The sequence below is a fragment of the Rhopalosiphum padi genome, chromosome 1 (assembly GCF_020882245.1).
Source record: "Rhopalosiphum padi isolate XX-2018 chromosome 1, ASM2088224v1, whole genome shotgun sequence".
NCBI classification, from domain to species: Eukaryota; Metazoa; Arthropoda; class Insecta; order Hemiptera; family Aphididae; genus Rhopalosiphum; species Rhopalosiphum padi.
Window position 1 is genome coordinate 82569184 of NC_083597.1, and position 23636 is coordinate 82592819.

At 27.9% G+C, this 23636-nt stretch overlaps 1 protein-coding gene across 1 annotated transcript; it reads right to left on the minus strand.

Annotated features, from left to right (window-relative positions):
* Positions 1-12225: 12225 nt before the first annotated feature.
* On the minus strand, positions 12226-23408 carry LOC132932067 (beta-1,4-N-acetylgalactosaminyltransferase bre-4-like). Its single transcript, XM_060998263.1, has 7 exons — positions 22796-23408; positions 21118-21186; positions 20790-21015; positions 19648-19886; positions 18477-18697; positions 16520-16642; positions 12226-14600 (listed from the first exon to the last, which is right to left on the minus strand). The coding sequence occupies exons 1-7, from the start codon at positions 22934-22936 to the stop codon at positions 14303-14305; spliced, it is 1317 nt and encodes a 438-aa protein (XP_060854246.1). The 5' UTR covers positions 22937-23408; the 3' UTR covers positions 12226-14302.
* Positions 23409-23636: the final 228 nt, after the last annotated feature.

Below are 23636 nucleotides of genomic sequence, written 5' to 3' on the forward strand. Positions count from 1 at the left end.
ACCGACGGCTTGTATAATGTTTATGTATATATGAACTATATTACAATAATAGGAAACGTGATCAGTTTGATCAGTTTGTACTTTCTCTAAAGTACTTCTCTAGATTGCATTTACAAATACCCAGTACATATTTTTATAATGAGGAAAGACAAACAAAAAATTAAAGAAAAAAATGAATTTTAACGCAAAACCAATTTTTGATAAAACCTATTTTATTTTAATTTTTTTTTTTTTAATGTAATTTGAAAACGAATACTTGTAGATACTTAAATTTTCTTACAATGTGTATATTATTGTTTTCCTGATTGTTCTCAAAATATTTTGACTATTTTTGAGCTATTTTAAACATTTTAGACATTTATCGGTTAGGTCATTAGCCCTAGTTATTACATTTCTATTTCTAGCCATCTTAGATTATGATAAAAATATATACTAATAATATAATAAATGCACTATTTTCGAAAAAATATTTTATCAACCTATTATAATACTAAAAGTAAACTATATAACTTTAATGTTACATCAAAAAACCATATCACTTGATTAATATAGGCTGATGGGCCGATTTTGCTCAGAATCGTTTTTAGTATACGACAATTATAATATCATTGAACTCAAATTTAACATACCTATACTAATAGTGACCCATTAGACCCCTTAATGTACAGCTGAACGCTAGCCACCTTTTTTTCTGTAAATAGACATGTTAATGGTACACTATTGTCTACTACTAAAATGACTAAACTATCGTTCCATTCGTTCCAAAAATTAAGATTTTAAATTAAATTATTTTAATCGAATAAACAAAACTCGCGAGTTTTTCAATTTATCGGTTGCTTATATTTCATGAATTATATTCTCTGAAATTTAATTACACGATAAATGCAAGACTATCACAATATTCTCATCGCTTATTGACATTATAAACAATATTACAATCGAAATGTTTAGAATTTAAAACCTAATCTCATAAACGTAGTAACGAGTAAACAATATATTATATACCTACATAAATTGTATAAATGCGGACTTTGCAAGAACTTGTGGGAAATTAGAAAACCCAGAAATGAGGGTGGCACTAATTACACTCTATGGCTAGCTGCGGCGTGAGCGAAGAATTGTCGTCGGTCCAAGAAAACGAACCTCATTTATTTTAAAAGGGACAGTTGAACACTGGAAGTTGACTAAAACCATGAACCCTGAGTACTTTGCTACTAAGCGAAGGGTGTTGGAAAACAGTGTATATACAACTATATAACTTGAGTCATTTAAACATATACAATAAACGATATAGTGTGTTCCAAAATTCCCATATCACTTTCAGAGTATATGTGAAAAATCTAAGTACTTAAATGTTGTTTTTTCCACACCAATATTGTTTTAAAAAAATCAATTTAATGGAATACATTTTAAAAAAATGTTCTACAATTTAACCTTAAATCTATTAAATATATATTTTTATCTTATTTTTAAAACAAGTGCAATTACTATAACTGCATAAAAATTAACAAAGGTAAGATAAGCTAAGTTGTGTATAAAAATTATCAAAAAGCTAAAACTGATTCCATTCGTCTAAATCGAGTGTGACTGTAATGTGGATTTTCTTATAACCAATTATAATAATCCATAAAAGTAGCTCTAAGTCTTTCTATTAGTTAAAATTAGTTTCTTTGAAAAATTCTTTAAATTTACGATTTGCTCACACCATAGTTTTCTACCAACAATATAAGTTATTTTTACGAAAATCAAAAACCTAACCTGCTATAATTTGGTTTATTTTTACTTAATTTTTTTTTCTAATGAAAAAACCTCATTTGAATAATTACACATATTAGTTTGCAGCTAAAACACTCGAGATGATTCGGGGCTTTTGGAACACGCTATGTAGAATATATATTTTAGGCGCACAATGTACCTACCATTTATTTGTGTATACTTATAAAGGTGAAATACTCTGTGGTCCTATGGACCCAAAGGATGGGAAAAAATAAAAACAGTTTTGTCGAAATATATAGTGCTGCTCGACCAGTAACAGTATAGCACCATTAAACTTATTTATTATACTACAAGCGAATGATTTTGTTTTCGTTATTATATTGTCGTAAATATATATAACGAACAGATAGTCAAACGTAAATAGTACAAACTACGTAGCACAGAAATCTTCCACGTGCCATTTGCGACGGCATACGGAGATTCAGAGAAATGAGAATTGAGGAATACTAATGAAATAAGAAACCTATACGGTGTGAAATTAAATACCTGGCTAATATAATAGTATGTGATTGTTGGTTATAATTTATGAACAATGTTTAATTATATAACGTAATAATATACTATTATAATGTTAATAGAATAAATACGCATTATAGACAATAAACCACTAAAAAATGTATAAATATTATGTAATAGCCTATGAAAAAATCTATCAAAAACGCTCGAAAAAATGTATACCTATTAAATTATCAGACTTTTTCCTGTAATTTCGTCGACTAATTATTTAAGTTTATATGATATTCAAATAAATATCCGAAATGAACACAAATATACAAATGTATTTGGACATTTTTTGAATTATTTAGATACATGCGAGATGGTTATATGAGTACCTACTCAAAAAAGTTGGTATATCCGAATAACCTTTTAAAAAATAATGAAATTTAAAATACCGATATCTTAAAGTTATAAAACTGAAAACTGGAGGGAAACTTTGAATACTATAGTGAATTAGAATAAAAAAAAACCGATAAACTCGTTACCTATGTAATTTAGTAAGTTTTGAGTGATACGTATAATGTATATTGAGTAGGTTACTGTAATGGATATGTTAAATTTGAATTCAATAGTAAATCATTGTATACGAAAAACGATGCCAAGCGCAAGAGATAAGTAGATCAGCATTTATTTCGAGGGATATATGTATGTTTTATTATGTATTTTATATTATTAATAACATTATTTTCAGCAAACCCGCATTTGTTATCTATCCGTCTTACAAATGGGTAACATAACAAATTACGTTCAGCAATTCACGTTTAGCTTCGTTAATTTAAAAATTAGAGTGAATCATGAAACTAAATGGTAAGAACATTATCTGTGTTCGTTAATCAGATTTTTCACGATAATTTATTTTAAAGGCGAATTATGAATATGCGCTATTTTATAAACGTAATACTCCCTAAAAAATTGAATTTTCGTAAGAAATTGACATACAAACACAGATAATGTTCTTACCATTATGTTCCATAATAGGTCAATTAACTTTAATTTTTAAACTAACGAAAATAAACATGAACTGCTAGTCGTAAATTTTCTATGTTACGCACTTTGTAAGACAGAGATAACAAATACGGCCGTCGTTTTCTTGATTTTCTACCTATAATATTCTATAGGTAAAACTAATTATTTTTAAAAGACTAAAGTATTGCCTTGCCTATAGTTAAGGCAATATACTGACGTACTGTAAGATAATGTTTAAATAGCTAAACATTAGTCTAAATATTATAAAAATTATATTGTGTACAGAAAAAATAATAATTTAACTTTTAGTTATAAATAATGTAATATGTGTCAAGTTTCAATGATAAATATTTTTAGAATTACAGAAAAATTACTAAAATGTTTGTAGGAAAAGTAATTATTATTTTATATTTGAATAAGTATCCGATTTAATCAATATTTAAACTTTAACTAGGTTGATATATTATATCACTTATAAAAAAAACTGTGCAAATGTATTTTTGATATTTCTTACTCACTATATGAACAACTTTTAAGGAACATTGTATTAAATTATCAAATAATAATATAAAACAAAATATCAGAAACCACCATCAACACTGAAGATTGAAGTAAATATTCAGCATGTTGCATATACCTAACATAAAAACACACCAATACATCATTATTCAATGTTAAACCAATACATTCGTATCGCTACATTAATATAATACTACTTGGAATCTAAAATATATAACTTTAAGTACCTATTCCAAAAAATATAAACATTGTTTTTTATCACTAATCCTTATACAAAGCTAAATTTAATTTAATAATATTATAATGCAAAAGTTTTTTTTTCTCGATGTAATGAAAATTTTTATTTGTAAGATCTGTCGTTGCGAGATCGATGTATATAATACAAATTACATTTGTAAAATGTATTGTATTTGTATTTGTATATGTATTTAAAACAACATCAACCTAAGACATCAGACACATCACACACCTACGAAATACAAATATTTTTAAGTAATTGAGAAAAATAATTTAGGTGTGCGTATGTTTATATTTTTAAAATACTTAATAATGTATTCACGATAGTGATTGAATGAATAAAATAAGCCATTTTAATCCAAGCTCTGCATATTTAAGTTGCTTCTTCGGGTTACATTATCCCACCGTCAACATTATACACTCCGAGGTTTAGAATTTTAGAGTAGCATTAAACAAATAAAATAAATTCTAATGTCTTATCCCTTGTTTTTTAAATTTTTTGAGAAGAAACACAAACTTAATGTTAAATGTAAACTTAAAATGTTTTTATAAATATGATAAGTAAAAATACAATTTCGTCACTTTTATAAAACTATACATATATATATATATATATATGTCTTCAAAGTGCAGGACATATATCTATAAAAACTGTTTTTTCAAATATAGTCTTGGTGTGTCTATAATAACTATATTAGTATTCCGTGATCGTTATGAAACGTTATTAAGCACACTGTGTAACTGCCTAAAAATAGTAACTACCCACCTAAAAAACCTATAGTATCTATAACCATAAAGTTTAAAAACACGTTTCAAATCCCGACACCACGATAACCATCAATTCGTTTAAACTAATTAAACGTATTTGAATGTTTTCAATCAACGACTCGACTCCTCGCGGAACAATAATATTGTATTTACTCAATTTAATTTTTGTACTGCTACATTCGATATCGTTGATAGGTACTGCAGATGTAAAGATAACGGTAATATAATGAAAATTACGAACCTCTATGGTGTGAATAATGTCATAAAGGTGTAGTAATAGTAAGTTGTACCCATTCATAGAACATAATGTTTTTTCTATCCGAATTCCTATGGGGTATGGTCGTCAGTCACCATGGCCCTATTATAATACTGTTAATCACATTGACACCTACTCACAATAAGTTCATCAGATCTGGAATAAAATATTCAAATTAATTTCACGAAAGGGTTATCGAACTCGATCAATCAAAATCGTGAGACGCGAACACTTGACGTATTCGAAAAATATACAGCTATACCTACTATATATTTTTAATATTATCGTTGTCGTAATACTGTGCAAAACGTCTGTAGAAAATTAGAAAACTTTTCAATCACCTAACCAGTCGCAGTCGTGGTTTATTCATATTTTTAAATTGATATCTTTGTTTGTTGTCTCACATTTTTTGAAAATTAAAAGTTATCTCGTCAGTTCTAAATGCACGAGTCCCATTGTTTGCATCGAAAACTCGAGTTTTAAAACTAAATACAAAATAAAATAAAGCACATTTGAATTCAAAAACAAAACTTTTTCATTATATTATATATATATAATATAATGAAAAATACACATGTATATATACATGTATAACCCATGTAGGTAATGTGATGTATGAAATATATATTGGCAATATTGAACGTCATCAACGACTTTATACCTACTCATATTTTACAACCTGACCAAATCTAGCTCACATGGTATATTGTGTATGGCAGTGGCGGATTTAAGGGGGGCCCGAAGGGCCTCCCCCCCCCTCCATTGGCATAAGTTAAATACACATATTTGTATGTATTTGTTAATTACTGAAAAATTTAAGATTTGCGTTTTGGAATTATGGGCTATGCCCTCCCCCCAAAAAAAAAAAAAAAAATTAAATCCTGGATCCGCCACTGGTGTATTGTAATAATTGAACGTTATGCGAATAATACTATTATAATATCGTCTGCTTTAAATATACGTAGTGTACGTATTTCGTTGCATCATTATCTGGCCAAAGGCGGATTAATCCATCGAAAAATCGGGAATCTTTCCGGTGGGCTGGTCCTTGCACTGTAAACGGCTGGTATGTTATTAAATAATTACAAAAGAGTTAAATTATTATTAAATACGAAAAGAAATATCACAAAATAAGTATATAGGTTTTTGTTAGCTTTTAAATTTACTTTGTTGAGGCTTGATAAATAAAACATTAGTAGAATATAATAAAACAAAATGATCAAATCATACCATAAACGAGAATGGCACATTATATTAAAAACTGTCTATCAATTTAAACGATTTAGATTCTAAGTGGAGCTATTGATTTTACAATGATGTGTGTGTTTTTTATGGTCCTTTGAAGTTGAAATTTTTGCAACATTGGATACATTTACCTATACGGGTGATATATAAATATTTCTCCTCGACGATTTTTGTTTTTTGTTGCAATTTAAAAACGTAAAACTGCATATACTTGAAATTTTCACTAAATGTTTATAATACATAGACACGATTTTTTTAAATGCATTTGAAGTATATTTTTTTTCCAAATTCATCTAATTTACAACAGTTTACTAACTATAAATATTTTGTAGTCGACATTTAATAAAATCCTCAATTTGGATATCAAAGTTTTGAATATTTAATAAGTACTAGATACCTTATAAGTAACTCATATAATATAAGAACCAAAAAATCTAAAAAAAACTATGTTAACACAATTATTTTTAATAGATATTTGAGGTTAAAATTTAGACTAAATTACATATTTTAACGATGAATAACAATGTTCATTATTTTGTTATAATATATTCTAAAATAATATTCATGGGGTCTTAAAACTTTTACATACATATATATTATGAATATTACTATACATAATGACATTTTCGAAATATGTAGTTTAATTTTAAACTATTACATATTTACACCATTAACCTATTCACACTGTTTTGCGGTAATTGTTACGGTGGTATTGATTCAAAAGTTAATAACAATATTAATATAGTATGGTGAAAATATATAGTTTTAATTATAATAATCAATAAATGTAGAAATTTAATGATTTTATAAACAAAATCAACTTATCTTAATACTAATAGTAAAATAAATTACTTTAATAACAATATCAAAAACATATAAATAGACATGAATATACTTTGTGATATAAATGATATAATAAGCTGACCTTCTGTACTCACTACTCACAATCGTTTATTGTATGCATATCATTGAATTCAAATTTAACACATCGAATACAATATAGGTACTGACCTAAACCTAATGTACAGCCGTCAAACGATACCCGCACTTATTCAGTTTTTTTTTGCTGGAAACCATAAATAAATGTATTAATTAATGCAATGATAGGTACATGTAACCATACAGATATTACAATTTTTGATAGAAAAAAATCATTAAATTTCAAAAAATTAAAAATATATGCAGTTAAAGATCTTAACAATCTGTCTACTATTTTATTTGTTTTAAAATAAGAAAATAATAGAGATTCTTAGCATATGATGTTTGAGCGGGATTCACAAATAAATATAATTTGAAAAAAAAATTGTTGATTACCTAGGTAGGTTCAGTTAACTATAACTTATTACCTCTATACTTAAAAAAGTATTGTTGATTGTGCATCTTAAAAGTATTATATTATATACATTAAAAAGTCATTACAACTTAGCTATTAAATGAACTAATGTAAATTATAAATAAAAATAAAAATGTATATTTTTTGTTATTTTACTATTTTTATATTTTTATTATAATTTTAAATTATACTATAATTGCAATGAAAAAAAATTATTTTTTACTAATTTAGAAGTGATATCAAACAAATTTTGAAATTAAAAATTAAAAAACACACTATTACATTAGTTAAAAGTTAAAACCAAAATATGCCTTTTTTGAGGGTTAATAAAAGTTACATTTTTAGTCTATGAGTCAGTTTAATTCGTACTTCTTGGACTAAAAAAATCGAAAATTTTCCCCTAGATTCATCTTGAAGACGCGTTTCTTTTTCGTATTACCCACTCATATAATATATAAAATAAAATGGATTGTGCAGGTACACCACGATATATGTAATTCTTCTCGGTGTGTGTTTTTATTATTATTCTTCTGTTCGACTGCCGGTAGACAAATACAAACTGACGAACACGAAATGTTGTCGGAGTGACTATACATCGAATTTCCCGAGCGACTTTGGCGATAGATTTCGATTGCCTCGTTACGTCGTATCGTTTGTTATACTGACAATCGATTGAATGGTATTTATTATGGCGACGGTATACGTTTCAAATTGTTTTATGCACATATACACATAATACGTATAATACGTATATATTATCTATTATATAGTAACGCGCGTATATGGTAAATGTATACATAGAGTGATGCACCAAGCATTATTTACCCCGATTATTTCCTTTAATATCGAATTTATTTAAATATTTATTTTTAGAATTTTCAACTATGCTTAAAGATATAAGTAATATTTTCTTATACCCATATATTATTACGTATACCATTCAAGCGACACAAACTGCTTTTTTTCAAATGAAACTTTTTTTTTTTTTGATAGTAATTTTGAAGGAAATAATTTTTTTGAAAATGTTATTGTACGTATATATATATAAATAAATATTAATGATTTTTGAGTTGTTAAAATTTAAGAACTAATTAGTGAAGGATAATATTATCAGTAATACGGTTCTAATTTGAACAAAATAAAATTTTATATCACCACATAATACTTCTTACAATAGTACATTAAAAACCTAACTTTTAAGTATCTAAATGATAATATGGTCCCCTTTCTTTTTTAAATTTTATTTAGCATACCCCTTCTATTTATTTGAAACGGAACGCTGGGAACGCAACATTTACTATATTGAATTTGTAAATCATAAGTTTTTCTGATGCAAAATATAACCAGTATAACCTATAGCCATAATATTTGTACCCACATTTATATCGACTATGAAAAAAAAAAAATTGTTTGTAAAATTTGTTACCGTAAAATATAATGATGAGAAAGTATTATGCCCTTCGACCATATAAACTAAGTTTACTATAATCTCATTGGATGATGTAATAAACAAATAAGTGTTTCTTTCTTTTAAAATATTTTTATTTAATAAATTTAATGATTTTTGAGATTTAGGGCGGCTAGAGGCGGGTGGGGGCTTTTCCCCCACGGTAATGTGACCATAGGCGTAGGGTGATCAAATATATCGGGGGGCTGCAAAAATAATAATACTTAATAAGAAAAAAAAAAACACTAAACTAAATGAAAATAAGACATTTATTTGTTTTCAACTATAATTCTGGGGGGGCTAATATTCGCACTGGGGGGGCTAAGCCCCCCAAGCCCCCCCCTAGATACGCCTATGAATGTGACAGTAAATTTTATGTAGAACGCTCGTTCATCCGACATCCATTGAGTCTGCCTTCTAGTTTTTTTCCAAATCAAGCACTGATCTTAATAATATATAAGTACTTAAAAATTCAAAATATTTGAATTTGATTAAAATATTATCAAAAGAAGAATATTGGTGAGCACTGAGCATGTTTGATGAATCGTTCGGTACAAAACTGATTCTCTGCGCCATGCGTGCTGATTGTTTCTATGAATCATCGTATTTTCTTTTAAACACATATATATATAGGTTATATGGGTTCTCGTAAATTATATACAAAACGAATATATATAGAATATCGATGAAAAAAAATGTGAATTTCCTGAATGGTTTACGTTAAGTGAATATATATTATAATTTATAATATAATTAAATTACCGATATAATATACGCATACGCTGCAGCTGCAGTTTATGCGATGCGATCCGTCGCAATAATAAAACGATTATCCGACGTGCGTGATGTTGTATAGCTAATTAATGGATCAATTAGGCGCGTATTAGGCTCCAATCAAATTAATCTTCCACACAATGATATTTGAGTGACGGGTAACAGTTTTATCAATAGGGCCCAATATAGCGCTATGCGGTTGTCCCAATATATTATACACTATATATTATTTTATTATTATTTAATAATTATCTTCTCGAAATTGAAAATTCTATTTTTATAAAAATAAAATAAAATAAGTGCGTTTCCCTGGCGCCTCAAGGTCAAATTGTTTACTTGAAACAATTTATACCTAACCTGACCACATCGATGCCCCTCAAAACCACACTATAAGTTCCGGGACATCGGTGTGGTCACAATTTTTTTTTTCTGGTTTTACATTTTTAGTTTTTACACACTAAATTTGACAATACCAAACAATTATCAAGACAACATTTTGACCTTGGGATGGCATACTGGCAGAGTAACGTACGAAGTGATAATTTCTTGAATAAAAATCCAATAAGTTTAAAAAATTAATGTAAATATCTATAGAAAATAAAGCCCATAATAATAATGAATAGCTAAGTGATTGATATAATGGTTAGTGGCTTAGTGTAATGAATACGAATAATATAATGTAATTGGATATGTTAAATATATCTCTCAAAGTCTCAACTCGTTAGATGTTCAGAGTTGTTTACAACTTACAAATAAAAATATTACAACTAGTGATAAGTAATAATTAATTATATTTAAATATTATATAAAATAACACTATGAATACTCAAAATATTCAGATAGAAAATCTAACTTTTTGAGAAAATTATTGTATAAATAGTTTTAATCATATTTCATTTTTAAATTAAATTGTTGATAAAAACAGTTATAAATTATTATATAGTTAAAAATTCATACAATTTTAAAATTTGAATTGCTAATTTTGAAAATATATAAAATTATGAACAAGGTTTCTCATAATTTTGTCATAACTTAGTATAATAATTTTTAAGAAATATTAAAAATTCATAAAAATCAAGATTGTTTTTGATGAACGTTTGAAGTTCAAATTTTGAAGAAACTGAATATTTAAACAAAAATAATGATTTTCATTTTTTTATTATAATATAATCGTAGACTTGAAAATGTATTTTAGTTTAACGTAAATTATTATACGAGTTAGTTACTGATAACCTATTTTACCGGGTACATGTTTTTTTTTTGCTTTAATTAAGTAAACTTGTAAATTCGTTAAGTATTTTAGAATAAGTGGGAAATTCTGTCATATGGATTAACACATACTGTAAATAATACAATAATTAAAACAAAATTTAAAAATATTTTCGATAAAAATGAAGGACTAATGATTTTAAAAGAAACTTTGATAATACTTCAAGGTGACGATGCTAATTTCAACGATTTTTCTGTTCTAAATTATTCACCGGATATATTATCCAATTTTAAATATGCACCAATAACCAATGCTAACGTTGAACACAGTTCTTCATTCTACAAGTACTGAAGTACATCTTTACAGTCTACAAATCGTCGTTATAATTTTACAGAAATAAACATGGAACACACTGATAACTTATTATTGTTCTTTTCAATTAACATACCTACTACATTGAATTTGTGGTACGTTTTTCCTATTATATACCAATATAATATATACTATTTAATTTTACTAACATTGTATTTATTTAGCTTAAGAAGCTTAAAGGTAAATAAAAATTGAAATTTTATTATGCATGATTTGCCTTTTTTTCTTGCATATTTTGACTTTACTTAGTGTATATTTGTATGCATACTCGTATTTTACAATTTTAAATGCATTTAAATCCGGTTTTTAAGTATAATATTATGTAATAATTTACAAATTTTGTTGTAATTCAATTATTTGAACAATAATATCGCAACTTGTTTTGTTATAATCACACTGCATGTATACAATAATTTTAAATACAAATAAACAAATATTTCTTGATTAAATAATTGTATTGACTAAGTTGTATAATTGTCTGAATCATTACAGCTAGTGTGCAATAAAAAGGAAATAAAAGATAATTTTTTAACTTAAGGATTAGTTATTATTTGAATTTTAGAAAGTTAGGTATACAATCTACTGCAATATATTATGTTGTTGATGTAACTGACTAATTTCTTAACTTCAAAAAAAATATATATATTTTTTTTGTAAATAAAGTTGTGCTTTGTTTTATCATATGACTATATTTTTATTAATTTTTTTTTTTTTGTCAAGGGGATATACTTTTTTATCTTACACCCCCATCCAACTCTTAGTAAACTCTCTAATACTGCTTTCGATTTGTTTTCGATGTTTTTACAAATAACAAATATACGATATTTTAAGAACATGGTATAATATATTAAAAATAACATAATTTCAAAAAAACATATTCTGTTTATATGCTAATTCAACAATGGTTTACAAACTATAATAGTTAATAATAATAATAATAATAATAATAGGAGGACGATTTATTCAACCATATATAATAATAATGTATAGTAGGCGACAGGCGTATTATAATAATATATACATCGCATATCATCTGGAAAAGACGTAAAAATTCTAGACCACTTATTGCAATGGAGCAGTCCGTTATAGGAATTACAATTATTACTAACCTCCCTACGATACAAAAGCAACATATTCAAATAAACAAAAAAGTAGTGATTTAATAACTACAGTACGTACGTGACACGTATAATACTATTTAAAAATAATAACAAGATTTTTCTTTTTTTATTCAAATTGATAATAACTAGGTATGCTGTTAGCTTAAATAATATTGTTTAACAATGACACATTTATTAATAATTTCTGTTAAAAAAATAGGCATTAAAAACTATTTCCAAAACGTCGTTGCAATAATAGGCCTAAAATTCAATCGATATGGCGATATAACAGACGGAGAACAAAATATAATTCCAAATGTCGCAATGGCTGAAAAATTTTTTAAATGGCCTATGACATAATATATATTATATAATATTATATAGATTACGGATGATAGGTATATACATTTTTTTTATATAATATATTTATATACGAGTCTCAATAGGTACAAAAACCATATACAAAAATAAACAATAAATATATGTATAGTGTTTAAGTATATACATATAACATTACATTCCATGGGTACACACTTAAATAGCATAACACTGTGTATTTTGAGATAGCTAGATAAGTATGGTAGTAATTATAGGTATACTACTCACCTACAATATACCAAGTATAATATTGAGTATAGACAGTAATAGTATAATTATACGACTATAATATATAATATGTAACAGGCCTTATTCTAACAAACAGTAGAAATCAAAGTGGAAGTATGAATACAATAAGTGTAGTCCGCGATTTGACTACCAATTATTTTGTAATAAATCGGGATATAATAATCACATGTAAGTAGTCTTTCAATTCATAACACTGCGCCACTATAATAATACGAATTAAAAATGATGCGAATTCAATAGTTATGCAATATAGCAGAATGTTTGGACATTTCATGACCGAGGGGGCGAAGATAACTTTGAGCTTTTTAATTCTAACATTCTTGTAATCGTATCCTATATATGATATAACAGTGATATTAGATCATAAAATATCAAATTAATAAACGCTCGGTGATCTTAAAATTACATCTACTGACTCTACTACCCCCTCATCAGAGTTTCAGTCATTAACATATATCCTATTATACTTTGGACAAAAATGAAAAATCTTTAACATAGGGCCTGCTATATTGTATAATAACATTAATAACTATCTAGTATCAAAATACTCAACGATATATCATATCAATACATATACATGTAAACAAGACCGAAACTGAAAACAAATAGGTTGGGGTCGACATTATTTTTTTAAATATTTTAACAAAATTATAAATTTATTCTTGATACAATATTAGCCAATATTTACTGACAAATGTTTCCACGTATAGAAAAAATTCTGGACCTGAACCCCACACCCAGTTACGGACTTGCAAACTATATAATGTATAATATAATTGTACGGCATGGTATACACTATAACAGTATTACAAGAATATAAAATATATATAGCACAATAGCACATATAATAAGGACATATATAATATAGGTCATATAAAGTGTGTTAATTAAATGGAGTCAGTAACCCCAATTCTGCAAGATGTGTGTAGTGCAAATATGTTTTGAGTGCAATTAATTTTTTTTTTTTTATGCAATTTTATATACGACTAATAGCTGCCTCCTTGTATTTTACCGAGATAATATAGGTACGTCATTTAAAAAAATAAACTTCAATAAAATAGTCGCACTGCATCACGAACTAGGATTACTGGCGATCCAATTAACAAACATTATACATACTGCAGCATATATTATATTATATTATTATTGATAGTGCAATCATTATGCAGCGCGATCATTTCCACCTCTTGTTCTGTGACGCGGTGGATCGCCGGGAGACTTCGAACGATCGGACGTAGTCGGGCATGTCGCCGACTCCGACCAGTATCCGGGTGTACAGCTTCTCGGTGTCCACCCGGAACACTTCGTACTTGAGCGTGTTCAGCCCGTCGGCCCTGTAACGTTTTTGGCTGGTGTGCACCAACTTGAGCCGGACGGCGTGAGCGAGCGGTTTACGTTTGACGTGCTTGACCATCGTGTATCGAGCCAATCGCTCGGGCGGCCGGGTGATCGGCAACCCGACCTGTTCCAACCTGAGTGGAAAATATACGACATATATGTAAGTGTTTAGTTTTTACGGGTTGGTAGTTTTTTGGACGGCATAAAGGATGAGCGGAACACGACGAAAGTGATGGTTTACTTTATGTAGTGGAAACGCTATCGCAACAAACAGTCGTTGTCCGCGGACACAGTATATTATACCTAACTATATATGTATACAGAGTAATTCACCCGCGAACACGCTTAGTACCATTTATTCTATTATTGATGACATTTTTTAAGATTTGATTTTAAAAGGAAATGAACGTGTTTGAGGGTTTATCGTGTTATTACTATACGCATTATTTTATGGCGTGATCGCCAACTCTTTTACGAGTATATACATTTATATTTTTTATATATTTTAATGATAAATGATACTTATAAATATAATACACTTTTTTGAATATTATACATAAGTTAAATGTATAGGTATAATTGAAAAAAAAAACATTTTAATTTTAATTCGTGTAAAATTTAACTCGTCAAGCAATAGCAACATTTAAAGGTAATATTATAGAATAATATTAAAATTATAGGATAATATACATTTTACATATTTAAAATTCTATAGTATAACATTTCGATTCACTCCATTTTTAGACTCCTTATTAAAAATTAGAATGTTCTCCTAAAAATGTTGCGTAATAAAAAGAAAAAAATCGAAAAACATTATTGGCGTTAGCTGACAATTATAAACCAAAACATGAAACATTTACATATTTACTAGAAACTCAACTCATATTTTTTTATTTTAATTATTTTTAAATAAAATGATATTATATCAACAATAGTTCGAAATAGGTTAAACCATTATAAAGGTATAATGTATACGTATTATATATCAGCGTTTTAGCAGCAATTGTTGTGAATACCTCACGTAGTCACGTACTTACTCACGTTATATACGTATACTATACAGGGTGATTCAAAATTTGTTACAGTAAAAATATTCATAACGAAGAAAAAATATATTATAACGTTTTTTTTATTTATAAATATATAAAATGATTAATAATTTTTATATTTTTTTGCAATCCTAATATGAAGAATTATTTTTGAAATATTTCGATACATAAAAATCGAAATTCATAGGAATGGTTTAAGAGATAAGTATTTGAAGTTTTTATAGCCGAAGTGAAGTAGTACGGAGATATTCCGCAAAATGTTGGTCTACTATACTCTGCTCACCTAAACTTCAAACACTTATAACTCATAGACTACTCATCCAAATTTCGATTTTTATGTACCAAAATACTTCAAAAAAAAATCTTCACATTAGAATTTCAAAAAAAGTTTAGATTCCCATTTAAATTTCTTAAGTTGACTCCCAAAACCACATTTAAAATATTATAAAAAAAATATGAAAATTACTTATCATCTTAAATATTTCTAAAATAAAAAACTCTTGTATTAAAAATTGTACTATAAATATTTAATATTTTTAAGATAAAATGGCTATAAAATACATTTTGAATTACCCTGTATATATAAGTAAGTTAGACCGACCTATTAGGATGGTACGAGTTAGAATGGGCTTTAGGGTATTAGAGAGCCCTCTCGGCTCTCGCTTGAGCAGTATTGACGTAAAATATATTAATCAAAAATATATAAAAGTACCTACGTCCTACGCGCGTACACAGCATTTCGCATTCGCATACATAACTTAAATGTTTGAATATAATTGTACGCGCCATCGGTTTTGTACATTATATACAATACGTATTGTACGCTATATTGTACTATTATCAATACATGGTATTCTGATATTATTTACCACTTTACCAACCATCACTCTCAAAAAAATTCATAGTTGAGCCATTAACTAATGAGCATTGAGCATACGACATATTATAATACAATACTAAACATGTTTACCTAAAAATATAAATACTTAATATAAAGTGCTTACCTATATCCCATATCGTCGTCTTCACCACCCCAACCCCAAAATAGATTTGAGTACCCGTTGACGAGTAAATAATGATCCGGTCTTATGTTGAACACTCCGCCCACCAATTTGTGGTAAGGTAATCTTTATGTTTGTTAACAAAAAAAATATATCATGATTACACAACGGGTATAACCTATGATATACATATATATGCTAATCTACTTTTTAATACCTTTGTCTAAAATATAACTATATTTCAGTTAATTTCTAAAAATTATAAAAAATTAAATTGCATATTATTCCTATTAAATTATTTAATCATTTAAATAATATATAGTGTTAATTAAAGGAATTTACTTCCACTATATGTCTATAATACATAAACTATAAAAAGAAAGCGCTTATTTTGTTGGTTTTCAGCCTTCGGTGTACTCGGAAACTGCAAAACCAATCCTGAAATGATTTTCACTATAATTTAAAGAATCTCGATAATAAAAATATATCTAGCGCCATTATTTTTTGAAAACTCCTATCCAAAATATGATTCATTACAAAAAAAGAAATAAAAATAATAATATTATTTTGAAACCGATAAAAGTTTATTCTTTACGATTCGCTTCGCTAAGAATTTTAAATTCAAAAAAATTCATTTCCTGCTATTATTCTTGTATTATATATTATAAAGTATAAGCTATGGCGTACCATGAAGTACCTATCTATATACTCTGTGCTCGTAGTTATATTCGGAAGTAATCCTATTTTTCATGATTAACGGTTATATAACATTTATTGTTCAACAGCAAGGTTATAAACATACATACTTCAATAATGTAATTTTATATGCCAATGTTGAAAGTCTGCAAGGGCGTTAATCCTATATTGGCTCTTTCAATACACTTTATACTATATACGACGCCAATTAGAGTGGTTATAAAAGCTTATTTAAACACATATGCACATTATCAACTTTATTAATACCCGTCACGACATATCACCATCAAACAGTGTATAGATAGTTAATCTAATAATTGGGCCGATGATGACGTTACGACCATAATTTATAGGTATAATACGTATTTGTTAGTATTTATCCTCTGACCTTTTAAAGTTTTATATAAGTGTACTATGAAACCAACCAATCGTGGATATTTATAAAAGCTAAAACAAAAATTTAGGATAGGTTTTATAATACGCAGGAAAGTATTTTTGGCACACAGATAAAATCAATGACAGAATGACAGTTTTATACTTGCGCCTTATTTTTCAATTCATAATTCGGTAAAAACACTTAAAACGATTCGTATATTTTCGATAATTTGGTTTTAGCAACTATGATTCCTATGCAACTAAATTATTATATGTTTAACGTTTTCTAGTGTGTATCAACTATACTATTCCGTTTATTTAGAATTTTAAATAAGATTAAACAGTTTGTAATAGTTTACGTTAAACGTTCCGAAAAATTAACTTACCCTTTTATACTAGCAATACACGACGTATTATAAAATGTTATATGCTTACATATAATGGAAAAACTTAGCTACATTTTAAGACATGTACTTCCGGTACTAATGGAACTGCAGACTTGGGTTCAAAAACAAAAAACAAACCCTGCTGCCACAAGACTACGTACTCATAGTCGGGATGACACTAATAACTCTTGTCTCTTACGAGTTTACGACGATGATTAACAATTAACACTTAGCACAAACTCTATGTTATATATTGTTTAATCCAATATTTTATATTCTATAGTAACTTATTGAACACGCCTTTTCTCAATTTAATAATATTATAATATATTTGTATAATCCCGAACTTGTAATAAAATGTACCTAATATTATGATGAAACGTTTTATTACACTACTTACTTATGAATAATTATTTGAATTCTTAAGTGATCTTATGACAAAAATACACAATATGGCAATAATATATTTTATAGGTAAATACTATATTATATTATATGCTTACTGATATTTAAATTCATTGACGGCCACTGAAAGGTGTCTGGGAAATTCCGGACAACTGTACATGTTTCTGTCGTCCTCTGGCAACATATCCACATCATGGAAGACATAGCAGCCGTATAACCCTTTATGCCAATCACCCTCACCGCGTAGGCCGTACGTACGATAAATCGTCAAAAAAGCTGCATTCATAATTGCTCCTTTGTTGAACGTTACATTACTAACCTGTATAGACAAACGTTTTGTGATGTCAGTTATAAAAATATTGAATAATTTAAAATAACTACTATTTACTACACTTTTTAATAAGACAACTAACTTAACATTATTATTTGTTTGTAGAGTAAAAATAATATTTAATAATAATAAGGTAGTGCAATACTATACTAATTTCGCGTAGTGAAAAGACAGAAAACATGTCTCATCGTGATGATGAGAAAGAAATCCAATATACTCGGAATAATAAATCAAATAAATCTGGATGTAGCATATATCTGTACCAGAGCCGTACGCAAGATTTTTTTATGGAGGGGGTAATGAAAAAAATTAACACTATAAAAAAAGAATAATATTTATATTAATTTCTTAATTGTATGAAAGGTGTTTATTATAATTCGACCAATAGATGTTAATGACCTAAATGCAAAAAAAGCAATGATGTGAGTTGAGCCCCAAATTTACCCCCCCCCCCCCCCTTGCACACGGCCATACGGGCCTTTGTACATCGCGTCATATGCAAGCAAACATTAAAATATGTTATAAAAACATGAATATTTTTCCAAAAGTTCACTCTTACTTTTTATACCCAACAATAACTTTTTTTTTTTGCCTAAATGGCTAAATGACAACTATTTAATGAAAATTTCTATGAAATTGTATTAAAATCTGTCTCTAATTCCCTCGTACATTTATTGATCACATAATATTCACACAGTGATGCGCTCAAGTATCAAAAAAAATAGTAAAAATAAAATATTCGATTACTTACTAATTAGTAATTAGTAAATTATATAAATTACTGTGGATTATAAAGCTTGAATTTCAAATGCTATAATATAATAAATAGATAGGATAGTTGCGCAGTTCATAGACACTTTATTCTCAAAATACCATATAGATACCCCAAGTACAATATACTAATACAAGTTACGTATAGCGTTATTCGTTTCGTATACCTGTTCGACGACAAATATTTTGAAATCCAACTGTTGTCTTTTCAACACCGGTATGAGCCTGTACAACAATGTCCATAAATGATCTTTTCTGTCCCTATAGGGTATGATGATGCACACTGAGTGTCTAGCTTTACAATCATCCGGTGCCCAAGAACCGCCCACGCCCATTGATCCAACTGCGTCCACGATTTCCTCTTCGGTCATATTAACGGCGACGCTATCCAATTTCTCAGCACCGTCTACAATTGTATATTTATAAATTCAAATAAAACAAATATTATACAATACACATTCACTTGGTCCATTCCTCGTGTCAAAAGTGTGTTGAAATATTAATTGTCATTTGTCAAATTATACACTTAACCCATAAAGCCATAGAAGTAGAGGTACGTATATTAAAATATCTGTATTCAATATATATTTTATTATATTATTATACTATTATCTTGTGGTAGAGTTATTTAATTTTAACCGTAATGTTAACCGAGGTACTAAAGAATGATCATATTTATGCTAACCATTTATTTTTCTTTCTGTATTTAAATTTTTTCGTGCGAAGAACTATTGTTTTATTTTATTTTTTTTTAGATGACAACCAAATGGCAGAGTAATAGCATTTTTAATGCAAAACATATAAAATATAAAAATTTAACAAAATAAAATATAATAGTTATAATTATTTTATAAAAATCCATACAAAACTAATACATTTTCAATCGTTCCTCGATTAGTGGATTAGATAATAATTAATTCTTATAATCAAAATTATTTTTTATGAACTACAAAAAAATTTACTTATTATTCTTATTACACAATAATACTCAATAAGAATGGTTAGTTACTTATTACATAAAATAAAAATATGCGTATATGGTTATTATATAATAACGCTAAACACACACAAATACACAATATATTGATTGGTAAATCGATATGGTGTCATTAATGGTTATAGCATTAGAACTTTAGAGCCGCATAGTACAAAATTATATATATATATATATATATATATATAGTATAAGTTATTTTTAAAAAAGTAACTAGCTAGGTAGTTACTTACTTAACTAATCTATTTAACTTAATTTTAATTTTTAACTTGTTAATTTCTAGGATTGCAGACAGTCAGACACAGTCATACTTACATAACACTGGTGGTATTTTTGGACACCATGGTTTTGGTCGACATGGCTCTAATCTTTCTGAAATTACATTCGACTTCTCCGCATTTCTGTGCAATTCGGCTAATTTTCCCAAACAGTATCCGTTAGCTTCATTCTTTAACTGAGTGACGAACAAATGAAGGCTTGGCGGTTTAGACTTCAACAAACGTTCTAACTGGAAATCTTTATTCTGTGCACTGCTAGCTGGCTAATTTTTAAAACATATCATTATATTATTTTAGCAAACTAAATACGTTTTGATTCAAAAATTCTATTAATAGCTATATTATATTTACTAAAACATACTTACATCTGGTTTTAATTTTGCCACTTGTAAGCTGTTGACCTTCAAAGAATTTCGTTTTTGTAAAGCTGGAGCCTATAAAATTGATATAATAAACATTTAAGTTTAAGTAAATAGGATACACAAGGATACATATCCAAAAATGAAAAAATGCTACAAATTATATTGAATCTTTAAAATATATAAAATTTCACATATAATTGTCGATTTGTTCTATACGTTATCTCAAAAACAATCCTTATAGTATAGGATGATGAAGCTGACCAATAACTCTTTATTTAATTTATTATTATTTATTATTATTACTTATACTATACCTACGTTTTGTTACTTGTTAATATTACTATTATTACCCATATTATTTCAATGTAATTTTCTTACTATTTATTTTATCATTATATTTTACACATTTTTAAATTTATTAAATCTTAGTTTGTCGTTTAGTTTCAAGATATTTTAAATTGGGTTCAACCCGTATACATACATAATATTACATTTAAATAAATACATAATATACTGGCGTCTGGGCTGTAAGTACCGTATATTAATGACGTAGTCATAATTTAAAACGTTTTTTACTTTGAAAAATATTAATTGGACACTGCAAGTACTCGGAATTAATAATAATAATGTTCATAAAGTTTAAAACACTTAAATGTAGACTGAAAATAAGGGCTGAATAATTAATAATTTCATTTTTGATTTTTTTATATTTTTTAAAGCAATTTATTATTATATAGTATAATATATAAAATATTATATATATTAATAGGTATTAACCTAACTTAAATCGTTATTTTTCACTTATCAAAATATATTATTATTATATAAATATATATAATATATTTATATCAAATTTTATCAAAATCAAAACTTGAATAGATATATAAAAAAATTGAGCTTAAAAATGCTGTAGAAAATATTTATGAGAAATCAGTTTGTATTGAATTGATAAATTTTGACTTAGAAACAATCATTTTATCAACAAAAATTAAAGAGCCATTTTAAATATATTAAGAAAATCGAAGTATTTTTAAGTAATGTTATATCCAAAAAATATTGTAATATCAGAGACGTATTTAGTGGAAACAGGGAGGCTTGGACTCCGGGTGGTAAATTTTGAATTTTGGTAGCATTTTGATATAAAACAGACCTACATTTTTCTTACCTAGGGCACAATTTATATATAAATATATTTATTGAAACTTTCAAGTATATAATATGGTACCTATAACCGTTGTTTCTTTTTGGAGGGGGGAGGTTTATGTGATTTTTTTTTAAATACCGGTTATTTTTATATTAAACACCTTCGCTAAAAAAAAATACCAATTAAATCTAATTTTCTACTATAAACACTTAAAGTTGAAGTTTGAATATTTGTACTGCCTATTTCAATCAGTACAAATAAACGTGTCATTGTAAATAAATCTAATATATTTATCGCTTCGCTGAGATTCTAAAATGTAATAGAAATACATGTGTAAATTTGGCCATTTTGACCACCCTATCGAAAAAAAAAAATCCTGTTCACTATACTGGTTCAAATTTATAAAATGTGAACATTTTTATTTATTTTTTTTTTTTTTTTGTAAACAAATATACGTTACGATTATCTCTTTTCAAAGACCGAGTCAACGACGTGTACCTAGGTAAATAATAACAATTAGAAAAACAAAATACTCACGCGAGTTACAGCTAAGAAGCACATGGCGAAAACGACGAGCAACACTAAAACGAACGGAAGCACCTTGATTGTCCATGCCCAGATCTTTGCGGTCGGCGTATAGCGAAATACTCGGGCTTTTTGTACTCTCACTACCACCATGACATGAAATGATAAGCCTCATGGCTCGCCTGACATGGACGCTATCCTTTGCGGGCAACTGACAAGGACACACGAAACCCGATATTTGTGATATTATAATACGATAATATTATAGGAACGACAATACGGTTCGCGTGTTGCCGCAGACGCGAACGTCGTTGATGATCTCGTCGACGGTTTCTGTCCGGGACGACGACGCGAAAGCTGCAGCTGTAGCCGCACGGTCATATCGCGTGTACGAATTTCAATCGACCACCGCCGGATGGGCACTGCAGTGCGGCGACGAATACTCGCGGCACATGAAAACTATTACTGTTATAGGGACATTACGCTATAAGACGGTTCGTTTTGCCGGTTCTATAGAACATCAGCGACATTAGTCGGTAGTTAACCTAGCTGACCGCAGCTTTATTCGTTTAATGGTTGTTACACCGCAGCGTGCAAACGGAGAACTATTCCGTTCAACGCGGTCGCGCACATGCTTATTGATTTTCTCGGCCATATGACCGGCACCACTCCCGGGCCGCGCAAGTACGACACACGCGTATATTTAATGACGTGTACACAACCCAGATTAAGGGTTGGCCAGGGAGGGGGCACGTCCCCCCAGACCCCGAGATTTAGATATTTTGCACTGTACGTTTTTAAAAGGTGTAAAACTATTAAACATAGTGCGTAAAATAAAATATATATTATTATT

What these genes read in the sequence shown, in the direction of transcription:
- LOC132932067 (XM_060998263.1), bottom strand. Translation starts at nt 22,936, where the DNA reads ATGGTGGTAGTGAGAGTACAAAAAGCCCGAGTATTTCGCTATACGCCG. An exon ending in AAAAATACCACCAGTGTTAT is followed by an intron (nt 19,887 to 20,789) that starts GTAAGTATGACT and finishes ATACAATTGTAG; the next exon opens with ACGGTGCTGAGAAATTGGAT. An exon ending in GACGACGATATGGGATATAG is followed by an intron (nt 14,601 to 16,519) that starts GTAAGCACTTTA and finishes TTTTCCACTCAG; the next exon opens with GTTGGAACAGGTCGGGTTGC.